Genomic DNA, 11,506 nt, shown 5'->3' on the forward strand with positions numbered 1-11,506 from the left:
TTTTTTTTTTTTTTTTTTTTTTTTTTTTTTTTTTTTTTTTTTTTTTTTTTTTTTTTTTTTTTGTAATGAAACAACCATAATCCCATGGAACAACTGAAATCCTTAGCCCTTTAATGAGCTCAATACAACAACTTAAGTGTAAGCAGATGTGAAGTCTTCTGAAAAATGGAAGACCATAAACAAGCACAAAAAAAAATTATTTGTTTTAGATGATCAACCAATTCTTGAAAGAATGGAAGGTTTAGAGAGAGGGGAAGAGAGATATAAGAAGGCAGGAGTCAAACGAAAACAGAAAAGACATCTAGCAGGTCATAATAGACAAATGGAGCAAAACAAATAATTACAAGAGACTAGTCCAAGTAGAATTTAAATAGTATTTTCTTTTCATTCCATTAAATAAGTTTTTTTCTTTGGGGCGTTGAATTCAATTAAGAAAGTAGAATTTAACTCGTCCAATTTTTTTTATATATATAAAAACACATAAAAACTAATAATTGAAACAAAATAACCTTGACATGGAAGCGGGCAAATGATTTCTTGCAATAGAATCGATGGAACAGAACTTGTCCAGTAGCCATGACTGCCTGAGGCCTGAAAGAAGCAATGTTTTAAAAAATGTAATACTACTCAAGTAGTATATGCATACACTCTTGTTCCCATGCCATAAAGAAAAACCATGAAATAGTTTAATGCATGACATTACAATTTAAGCAATATGCCAGCTTCCTGGATGAGATCACAACCGTAGATTCTCAGGGTGGTTTCAGTGACTTCATCAATCCCATCCTTTCTCGAAGGTGAGTCCTTCAACTGCTCATCACTTAGATAAAATGTGTCGATGGCCGTGTAAATCATCGAATCTGTGGATGAAGGAAAAAACTAGCTGACATCACGACAACCTCTCAAATAGAAATCACCAGGTAAAACTGATGGAAACCAATTTGTTTCTAGTTTAGTTTCATAATTAAGCCTTTAATCTCGAGTCCTCCAGAATCCTCTCAAATATAAAATAACAATAATAATAATAAGCAAGAACCAGCTTTCCAAAATAAACAAGAAAAAAAATGGAACAACTATGAGAGATTGAGGTGCGAAATTCAAGAAACATGCTAATATTAAGATCTATCCAAATTAAAAGTCCCAAAGATGCATATACAAGAATCAATCCAATTAACATTTTCAAATGTAAAAACTTAAATTCCATAAGTGCGCAGCAGACACAATGAACGTTGTTCAGAGATAGACGAAAATGTATGTAAACAGAAACTAAAATTAAAAACAGGAAGAAAAAAAAACCTACATAATACTGATTACCAAAAGGTGGCGAAAAAAACCACGGATCTCAGTCACCTAATTCCTTGCTGCATAACTACAAGAGAGAAAGAGATGGCTTTGTGTTTTCACTCACTTCATACATAGTGAGCACGATTGAGCGGAGATGAACTTATAGGGTATACAGTGTTAAGGCTGCCAAAAGTGTTGTTGGCCCAATGACTCAATTCCCAAAGAAAGAATTTAATCTATTTTGGGTATTGGTCTTTCCATATAGAATCATATAATGAGTGTGTTGAATCACATATAGAGCCCATATCAAGGAGTAAAAGATGTGGTAGGAAAAAACCTTGGTCATTTTAGCTTCAAGCACCAACAGTTATCTGAATGAAAGAGAAGAGTGTTTGAAAGTAAGTGTGTGAGGACAGCCCATTCCAAAATATCAACCTCTTTAAGGTTTCTTCACAGAAACAAATCCCAATAGCCATCCTCTGCCTTCTGTAGACAAAAATTTGAGGCATGTTTATTCAGAGAAGGGGAAAACAGGAAGACGGGAACTTCTAGCAGCAATCAATCAGCCAAAAAGATGTAAGATGTCCATTTCCCACATAAAGCTCATGTGATCATATATTAGGTCTTGATGGTTTAAAATATTTCTCCAAGGGTCCTGGACACTGGCTAGGGATCTCCTTCCAAGTTTCAAATTCCATCAGAGAGGCTCACAGTTGGCATCAGTTATCTTCCTGCAAAGAGAATCTTTTTTCTTCTGATAACGTTATACCATATGGCTAACAGGACCTCTTTCTCTTCATGCTGCAAGTATTGAGGCCACCTTACTTATGAGGGAGGAGAACATTTTCCCATTTGGCAAGGTGAAAACTGTCGCTATTTAAATTTCCTTTCAAAAGATATGTTCTTCCAAGTTCTGCATTATCTTATATGGAAGCATCTTCCCTAGGCAATGAAGAATGTAATCGGTTGAGTCCAAGATGAATGAAGGGCAATCACAGTCAAGGCTGTGTCTTTCGACTCTTCATATGAGTAGAAGATGAATGTGGGGAAATCGCGCTAAAGTTTTATAAGTGTTAGATGGGACTTCAAGACTATGGGCAGGGTGGTTGGGAGGGTTCTTTATACCAGAATAGCTTAGGCAGGTAGGTGGTTGAGTATTAGGCTATAAAAAGAACTCCAGCCCTTACTTTCATCACCAGTTAGTATCAAAAGCTTGCTTGGCTTTCTTCGCTAAGAAACATTTTCTATTGGAGGTCTTCGACTCTTCTTTATCCATAAGGTCTAGTCATTCAAACATTAATTCTTTAAAGAGTTTTTCGTTGAAGGGAGCAGAGAAAGTTAAAGATGACATCTGCAATCCATTTTAAGGATGACAAACGGATTGAAACGAAAGAAAAACTGGTCTTTAGTGGTATCTCTATCTATAATTTTCGCTCTGTCTCCTTGCATTGGTACTTTTCACCATATAAAACTACGTCCTGGATACTAAGCAACTCACAATGTGGAGTATTGGCCGTTACTATTTATACCTTAGGCCCTCATACTTAACTCCTCAAAATGTGAAATGCTTCTTCCCTTTCTCAGCTAAGACATCAAGTTTTTGACATAATCAATAACTCGTACTCAAATACATATTTCCCAAACAAATTTTCAGCACGCTTTCTGGACAAAAGTAAACAACACTCAACATTCATTTAGCTAATAAATCCAGCATACATCACATTAATCTCAAAAATCAATAATAGAAAACATAACTAACTATTTCAGAACATGCAAACAATAAAAGGCATCAAATAAGCAGAGAACAAAATCATACAGTGTATGACCCACTCACCTTAATCCTTTCACGAACTAAGATTCTACTGATCCAAAGTTCTGCCGCAGCCTAATTCAATTCAAGAGCATGGTTTCCAAGAATTAACAACTAAATAAACAAATTTCTAAAGTAGACCAACCTAGTCAACCCTAATAAGTGAATAATAAAGATTTTACCGCTAAAACCGAGTGAGTCTTGGCTAGTTTGTGCACAAACCTGACGAGGTTGGAAGCTACGTTAGCTCTAAGTGCAGGTCGCCGGAAGGACAGATTCGCGAGAGAGAGAGAGGTTGCCAAGGGGAGTTTGCACGCGTCAGAGAGGTTGCGCAAAAGGTGGTCGTGCCGCCACTTTGCACACCGGAGTAGATTGCGCTGCCGTGTCGTGGATCTTGCCGGAAGAGCCGCGCCGCTAAACTGCTACCAACGGCGGAGAGAGGGGCACGCCGGTGTCGGAGAGGATGAATGCGGGATTAAAGGTGGGATAGACGCGTTCAAGGGAAGAGGAAATCAGTTTTTTGAGTAAATGACCGACAATTCGGAGTATTGCCTAAAATACCCTTAATCTTTAGCAAATTTACAAAACTAACATGTTTTCTTTAATTTTCTTTTTTTTTTTTTTTAACAAGAAATACAATATATCAATTTTTGTATAATAAAATTTAAAAGGTATTCAGAATACTTTCATGTTTATTAATTTAAAAATATTTATAAATCATTAATTTTTTTATTTTATATATAATAAATTTTTAAAATAATTATTTAATATATTAGAGAATAAAATTTTCTATTTAATAAAAGTTTATTAGATTAAGTTGAATAGAGAAAGAGTATTCTTTGATTATAAACTCATCATCATTCCCTAAATTAACCGATGTGAGACTTTCATCCAACACCTTTCCTCGAACAAAGGGCGTCTCCCCTTAATCGAGGCTCGACTTTTTTTTGTTTTGGAGTCTTAGTCATTTTTTACTATGCCTTCGAGGCAAGAGGCTCGACTTCTTTTTCTTTTGGAGTTCTTTGTTCGACATTTGAGAATTTTCTATTGACATGGCTAAGTTTAGGGCATGGCTCTAATACCATGTTAGATGAACACGACTCTCCACAATAGTATGATATTGGTATTAGTAGTATAGAATGACACCATACGACAAACGAGATCTAACACATCCGTTTTTTCATATAGAAGCATGTAATTGATGGTGTTAATATAACACATGTGGAAGCAACTTGGATCTTGGGCACTTTTAGAACATCAATTATAGTAAATAACTAGCATGTTCATAAGTATTAAAACTTAATGAATTTGAATACTAACATTTTGTAGTTCAAATTCCTTTTTCCTCACGAACCGGTTTCGAACTACCACTAGTGTCTTCTCTACTATCCTCCGGCCTTAGAACAGGATTGTGGAATCCGGAGAGTGACTAAACTTGTGAGGGATTTTGTATATATGAAGAGAGTGTTTGTGAGAGGTTTTTCTCAAGGTTTTTCACCAACAAGAAGAAGTTTCATGTATTATGATCAGTCTATTTATAGAGTCATGTTTGCATGTTCATGCAAATTTGAGATCACCAAATTTTGACACTCAAAATTCCACTCAAATGTTTGGGATTATGTGGCAAGCATGCATGTTTGAGTTAACCAAATTTTGACACTCAAAATTCTACTCAAATTTGTGGGGTTTATTTGGCAAGCATGCAAGTTTGACTAAACCAAATTTTGACACCTCAAAATTCCACTAACATGGATTTTTCCATTAAATGAAGTCAACATTTTGACTTTCTTTATTTTGATTCAACAATCAATTTGAATTATTAATTACAAATTAAAGTAATATTAAATGATTAATTAAACTATTTAATTAATATTTAATATTAATTCAAATGTCAATCCCAATTAATTTCGATATTTAAATCTTATTTAAATATCTCAGATTCTCTCTTTTTGTTTAATTCGTAAATAAAAAAAAATGCGGTTAAATATATCATATATATGTAGCGCATTCTCCCTAATTTGAATTCGAACACTTCGAGCTCACTCGTCACACTGTTCTATGGTTTAGTCTGATATGAGCTAGCAGAGGGACCTAATGGACCTATAGATCATGGGCTCCAATGATCTAAGATTAACCCGTTAAACTCATTAACCTTGTTAACCAACATTCGTTAACTACTAAGACATTCCACTATAGACTAGTAGTTGCACTCCCCTCACTATAGATATATTTCTGTCCATTTGATATAACCATGATTAGTAAGTCGATCCTTCACATGTTGTTCGTAACTAGAGCTGGGCCAATTTACCGTTTTACCCCTGAAGTTACTTCTTGTTTCTTATGTCTCACTAATCTTCTAATGAACAATTGGTTTGTGGTCCAACCAGTAAACCGGATCCCTCTCAGGCCAATGAGAAGGTGGGGGCCCTTGTTCAAGACCTGGAGTCAGTACTTAAGGGAACTACCTCTCTTCTATCCCTAAAAGTGGGTAGGAGCGAATTCCATCTTGCACCCCACGTCTCTAGCTATTCACCCAGTCTTACCCCTGAAATGGGAGACCTATTGAGTCGGCGAACTCGAGCCACTCTCACCCATGCAAATCTAAGGATAATTCAGAATGAACAGGAGTTCATGGTTAGCTCAGGATTAAGATCGAGTTACCTGGGTCATCGAATAAAAAGAAAATCAGTCTCAACAGTAAACGACATTATAAAGAGAGAGTGATTTTCTTCATGGTTCAATCTTATGCAATACTCATTGCATAGGACGCCCCCACTCACATGTCTCCACATGTACAATTTAGTGATCACATTGTTTATATCATATACAAAAGTGGGCCGCATCTATAGTGTCCCCAGAATAAGGTACTCATCCTTATCCTTATACTATAGATCATTTTGACTATATACTTGAACTTGATTTACTTTTATGTCTCTACATATAGTCCAAGTAATCATACTATAGCCAAAGTGTTCTTAGTTTATTGGATTTAGATTAATGATCGTAAAGTTCACTTTATTCAATAACAATCTTTACTGAATAAACATCAATAATGACTTTATTGAAAATAGAATATGTCTTTGTTTACAAACTATGAGATTTATGACATAAAACCCAACAGTAATTGTGTATTTGTTCCATATTCCTAGGTATAGGTCATGCTAATTTATTCCTAAGGTCGATTTTTCTAGCATGCATGCAAATTCGAGCGATTCCTACAAGTATTACTTCCTAGAAGTCCATGTTTACAAGTTTGACACGTGTCTTCCCGAGCTTCTATTACTAGCCATACGGGAGTCCAAAAATTTCAAATTCCCCTTGGAGATACCTAATTCACATTACAATAAGATTAATGTTGAAATCGAGACAGAAAACTAACAAATGGGCATCGAGCGGGCGTGAAATAGGGGTCTCATGCACATGCATCAGAGATGTGCGATCAGGCCTGCCTTTAAGCCTTAGCAGACATAACCTTTACCTTCAAATTTTTATGATTACAACACGTGTCAAACGCGACTTGGATAGGCAGTATCTTGGGTCGATGCGCGGGTCTTAAGGTTAGACCACGGGTTGATGGTTGTTCAAGTCAGGTATCAATTTGGTTTGCGCGTAGATTCTTTAATTCGATTCAGATCGGGTAGACCCTAGATCTGTCCCCTCCTGCAACTTGATACGTTGCTCCACTACTCAGTCGACACGTGTCCCAACGACGTCCAAACGCGCTCCATCTTTCGTCTTTCAACGCATGACCAAATCAATTTATTTTCATTTTCATAACTCATGATCCTTAATCTAAAACGAAATATTTTCTTCACAAGAAATATAGCCCTCTAATCTAGCTATCTAAACATGATTTTTAAGGAATTTTTAGCCCAACAAAAATTTTAATAATCGCGACTGGGTTTCTAGAAAAATAAACGTTCTTACCAAATTCGATGCCTCTAATAACTCCAATTATGACGCGATTCCTAACCAAGTTACATCTCCGAACTCATGAAGTTCTACTCTTGGAACTACAAACTCAAGAATCAGCACTTGAACATCTCCAAAACACGTGAACTTCGAAGACAACCCGAGGTCAAAGATCCGCAGACTTACCTTTTGTTCTTGGACGATTCTTGGCGAAACCGATCAATCCAAATGCCTTGAGTACTTGTCCTTAGTTCAATGAACGATTTGGTGAAGGTTTCACGACCAATCGCACTCTCTAGTCACCAACCTTCGGTTTATATAAATTTTCTCCGTATTCTTGCACGTCTAACCAAGAGGAAGGGCCAAACCCCTCATATGGATCGTGGGATTTTCCCCGTTGACTTTGACTCTTTTTTTTTTCTAATGTTTTAGTTTTATTTATTTATTTTAGGCTCCTCGAGGCATTCTTAACACTTTTTCCTTCCGTGGGGGTTGGAGATTCAATCTCTAAGTCCCTTAATAAAATCCCGGAAGCTTGAAGTCAAAAGATGGTTAAAAGAAAATTTTTGTACCTATTGGGCTCGGGTGTTATAACTGGAGAATGCAACTAGAAATAAACTCTCTTGTTACCATTCTAGAGTCTATAAGTATTCTCTAATTCATTTTTGCATATATGAGATATGCTAAATGAATAATCAAAACCCTTATATGTAAAAAAAACATCCAGAGTAAATGTTAATTTTGTCTCCGGCGTGTCGATAAAATTGTTGTTAAAACTTTAAAGAACGATAATGTATCATTCTAACATGAAGTTGGAGGAATAGTATCCTACGAAACGTCAAATGTTGAGAGTATATGATTAATAACCTTCCCTGGGGGAGACAATTAATGCATTAATGAGAATTTACATTTAATATACATGTACAGTTAGTTACATTAGATCGGTTAAGTTAGTTACATTAGATCGGTTAAGTTGTTACATGTGTATGAAGTTAAAAGATTCGATGGTATGAAATTAAATTTATATTAAGATTAATTTTACCGGAAAAGGACTTATATCACTATAATAATTTTTAAATATTTGAAATGTGTTTCAGATGTGATTTGGTCCGTCACTTTTTGTCATGATAGTGATGCAAAGACGAACATTAAGAAAGTATGTATGGTGGTAGTGATAAAATGACTTTTAATGATAGTTCTTTGATCATATAAAAGAACTCTCCAAGCTATAAACTGTTTGAGGGTCTTCTATTGTCTGGAATTACGAGACATGTCTTATTTTCTTTAGGGCAAGTGGGAAAACATATTTGATATAGAGTATGTCATAGGACACATGTCTTACCATCTTTAGTGCAACTGAGAGATTGTTGGAACTTATGCCCCGAAGCCTTGTTTAGTTTTAATAATAATTTTGATTATTTTATTTGTAATTTAATGTTATCCCCTGCCTTCTTTAAATTATCATGAACAGTTCCGGTAGGTTGAGCACCCTTTTCAAGGAAATAAAAATCCAAGTTTGTTAGTTAATCTTGAACAACATGCGAGCTCGACCATCTTGTCCTTAAGTCGATCCTCCCTTGGCCAAGAACAAGGTGACACAACAAAAGGACATTAGGGATTTGAGAATTAACCATAGGGGCAAAGTTAAAATTTTAAAAATAATAGAAAAAATTGAAAATTTGTCTAAATAAAATTAAAGATGTCCATTTAGTCGGTGGGATTGGGTCCCCATGAGAATCCCTGTTTAAATGAGGGATACGGGGGAGAGTATAGACAACAACCTGCATTTATCCCTACACTATTCCACTATTATATATTAGTATATCTATATCTATAATGTGATGTTCCACATTGGTTGAGGAGGAGAACAAAACACTGTTTATAAAGGGGTGGAAACCTTCCCCTAGCAGACACGTTTTAAAGCTTTGAGGGGAAGCCTGAAAGGGAAAGCCCGAAGAGGGCAATATCTTCTAGCGTTGAGCTTGAGCCGTTACAAATGGTACCAGAGCCAGACATCAGACCATGTGCCAGCGAGGAGGTTTTTTCCCGAAGGGGGGTAGACACGAGAGGTGTGCCAGTAAGGACGCTAAGCCCTAAAGGGGGGATTGTGATGTCCCACATTGGTTGAGGAGGAGAACAAAACACCTAAGGGTGTGGAAACCTTCTCCGCAGACATGTTTTAAAGCCTGAAAGGGAAAGCCTAAAATCCCGATTTCGATGTTTACCTTAGTTTTACTTGAATTAGGGCCTACCAACGATTTTTTTTAGAAATTTTGGAACTCCTAACACATTGAAAAGCTTGCTTGAGAAGGCGCATGTTATCCATGTAAGTAGCGCTTAGACTTTTTCAAGTAATACTTGCAGGGATCGCTAGGACGTGCTAGCATGCAAACATTCCTTACCTTTGGTGGTTAGAGAGTACGTTTTTTTGGACTTTGAAATAGCATTTTTGGATGAGAATGTATTGTCTATTGTTTTCAATGCTTTCCACTATGCTAGAAAGGAGGATGAACCATTGTGATCTATGCCCCAGATGATTGATGAATGTTATCTCCTCATTGAGTTTGCAAGAATGTTTTATTTTATTTTTTAAGTGCGATGGTTAATAGGATATCTCTCTGATAAGCTTGTATAAAATTCTAGGTGATCAGTAGAATAATATCCCTAGCAAAGCGTGCACAAGAGAATCAGTTTAAGACTAGGGCGCTAGAGCTAGAGCAGTTGTGAGTTGACATAGGTCAGTATGTTTCCAATAAATTGGGCATCCAAGGATCGTGAGTAGTTATCAGAGGTCTAGACCTGTGTGCACTCATATAATGAAATATCTCGAAGAGTGAGTCTTAAACATTCGGGAAATGAGAGACAAGATTTAAACTGCCTAGAGATCCCTAAGAACATAGTAGACCTCCACGTCATTCAAGGACAATCAGGGTAGCTTCCCAGGTTATAAACAATATGAATAGTCTCATCCGTCTCTCCACTTCTCTATCCATTCCGAGATTAGGGTAGTGCATGACTCATCTGTGATATCCCACATTGGTTGGGGAGGAGAACAAATCACCATTTATATGGGTGTGGAAACCTTCCCCTAACAGACGCGTTTTAAAGCCTTGAGGGAAAGCTCGAAAGGGAAAGCCCAAAGTGGGTCGTTACAAATGGTATCAGAGCCAGTCATCGGACGATGTGCCAGCCTTCTCGCTGTTCCACGTAGGGGGTGGATTGAACGAGTGCTAGCGAGGACGCTGGGTCCCGAAGGGAGGTGGATTCTGATATCCAAAACGGAAAATAACTAGTGGTCTCTATTTTATATGGCAGAGTCATTGTATTTTGTTTTGTAATTGTTTCTCAAACCAGTTTTCTCGTTGCAATGAATTTTAACTTTTTTTTTTTTTTTATTTTTTTATTTCACTTTATTTTTTTTTTAATATTTTAAAGAAATAAAAAATAAATTAGGAGGCGGGAATAGGAAGAGAGAAGGCCCGCCCATGACATCCAAATTCACCCACCAAACTAACTAACAATAACATTTTCTCCGGAAGAATCGTCTCTAGGAAGGTCCGGGTCGTAATGAAACGCACAAACCTCAAACCAAGAAAATAATCTAACAAGCAAATAAATCTACAAAACATGGAGATACTTCTATGAGAACGGAGAAGAAGAAGCAAGAATACGCAGAAGATGATGTCCGGTGGTAACTACACGACTATAGATAACCAAAATGTTTCTGGATCTGTGCCCGTAAGCTTCTCGCCTCTTTAGCTTTCTTGTAATTTTGTTTGTTTGTTTGTTTGTTTGTTTGTTTTGGAGAGAAGCTATCGAATCTGCAGCACTTTTGTTTTTCTTTCTTTTTCCTAGTCAAATCTGATCCACCTCGGTTGATTTCTCCGGTTTCTGTGTGCTTTGATTTCCAGGCTGTTCCAGATCAGGGACAGATAGCCGTTAAATTCACTGGTAAGTAGTTTCCTTTTTCTGATAACGTTAGGTATGGGCGAAGAAATAAAAGGTTTATGAGATTGAGTGTTAAATTTTGCGTGTGCAAGGGATTAAGATCACAAGCCACTAGAAAATCGTTTGTGTTGAGTTTTTTTAATTATTATTTCTATTTCCGGTTCGTTGTCTTACCGGACAAATGTAGGTAGGAAAAAGAATCAAAGCTTCTTATAGGAGGTTTATGCTCTTAAGGATCCAAAATTGACGTATAATTGGAATGAAATTTGAGGACCAAGTGGTTGAACTTAAGCATGGCAGACTGGCCTATGTTAGATCTAACTATAAATAGCGAATTCAGTATGGACAGGGGAAGAGGTTCAATACTAATTTTCACTGGGCTAGAAGCACTGTTGAATGAAATTTTGACTAACATCTAGTATTGCAGGAATGATATCGATATAAATACTGGAGTGAAATTTAGATTAATCATAAATTATGAGGATTGCAATCAAGTGTTATAGTTTCATTTTGATCCACGGACTGTCTTTTTTTTTTTTTTTTTTTTTTTTT

The 11,506-nt window shown here is 36.4% G+C and overlaps 2 protein-coding genes across 7 annotated transcripts in view; one reads left to right on the forward strand and one right to left on the reverse strand.

Annotated features, from left to right (window-relative positions):
- LOC111467871 (cyclin-L1-1-like) overlaps window positions 1–3,601 on the reverse strand; it is a 9,286-nt gene extending 5,685 nt beyond the window's left edge. For 4 of the 6 annotated variants that reach the window (XR_002714623.1, XR_002714624.1, XR_002714622.1 and 1 more), the window contains exons 1-4: window positions 3,317–3,601; window positions 3,119–3,169; window positions 704–860; window positions 510–591 (exon numbers count right to left, since the gene is read on the reverse strand). Coding sequence is in view for 3 of the 6 variants with exons in the window: in XM_023112952.1 (XP_022968720.1) it covers window positions 510–591; window positions 704–855 (234 nt within the window). In the remaining 3 variants the exon portion in view is untranslated. Of the gene's footprint in view, window positions 1–509; window positions 592–703; window positions 861–3,118; window positions 3,170–3,276 lie in introns of all 6 variants that reach the window. The other 2 variants (XM_023112953.1, XM_023112954.1) reach the window with 2 other exon arrangements.
- A 6,881-nt stretch (window positions 3,602–10,482) lies between these two features.
- The window catches only part of LOC111467911 (protein YIPF1 homolog), a 6,284-nt gene continuing 5,260 nt past the window's right edge, over window positions 10,483–11,506 (forward strand). The window contains exons 1-2 of the mRNA XM_023113010.1: window positions 10,483–10,744; window positions 10,918–10,957. Coding sequence (XP_022968778.1) covers window positions 10,685–10,744; window positions 10,918–10,957 — 100 coding nt within the window. The 5' untranslated portion in view covers window positions 10,483–10,684. The remainder of the gene's footprint in view (window positions 10,745–10,917; window positions 10,958–11,506) is intronic.

The sequence above is a fragment of the Cucurbita maxima genome, unplaced genomic scaffold (genome assembly GCF_002738345.1).
Source record: "Cucurbita maxima cultivar Rimu unplaced genomic scaffold, Cmax_1.0 Cma_Scf00035, whole genome shotgun sequence".
In the NCBI taxonomy this organism is placed as follows: domain Eukaryota; kingdom Viridiplantae; phylum Streptophyta; class Magnoliopsida; order Cucurbitales; family Cucurbitaceae; genus Cucurbita; species Cucurbita maxima.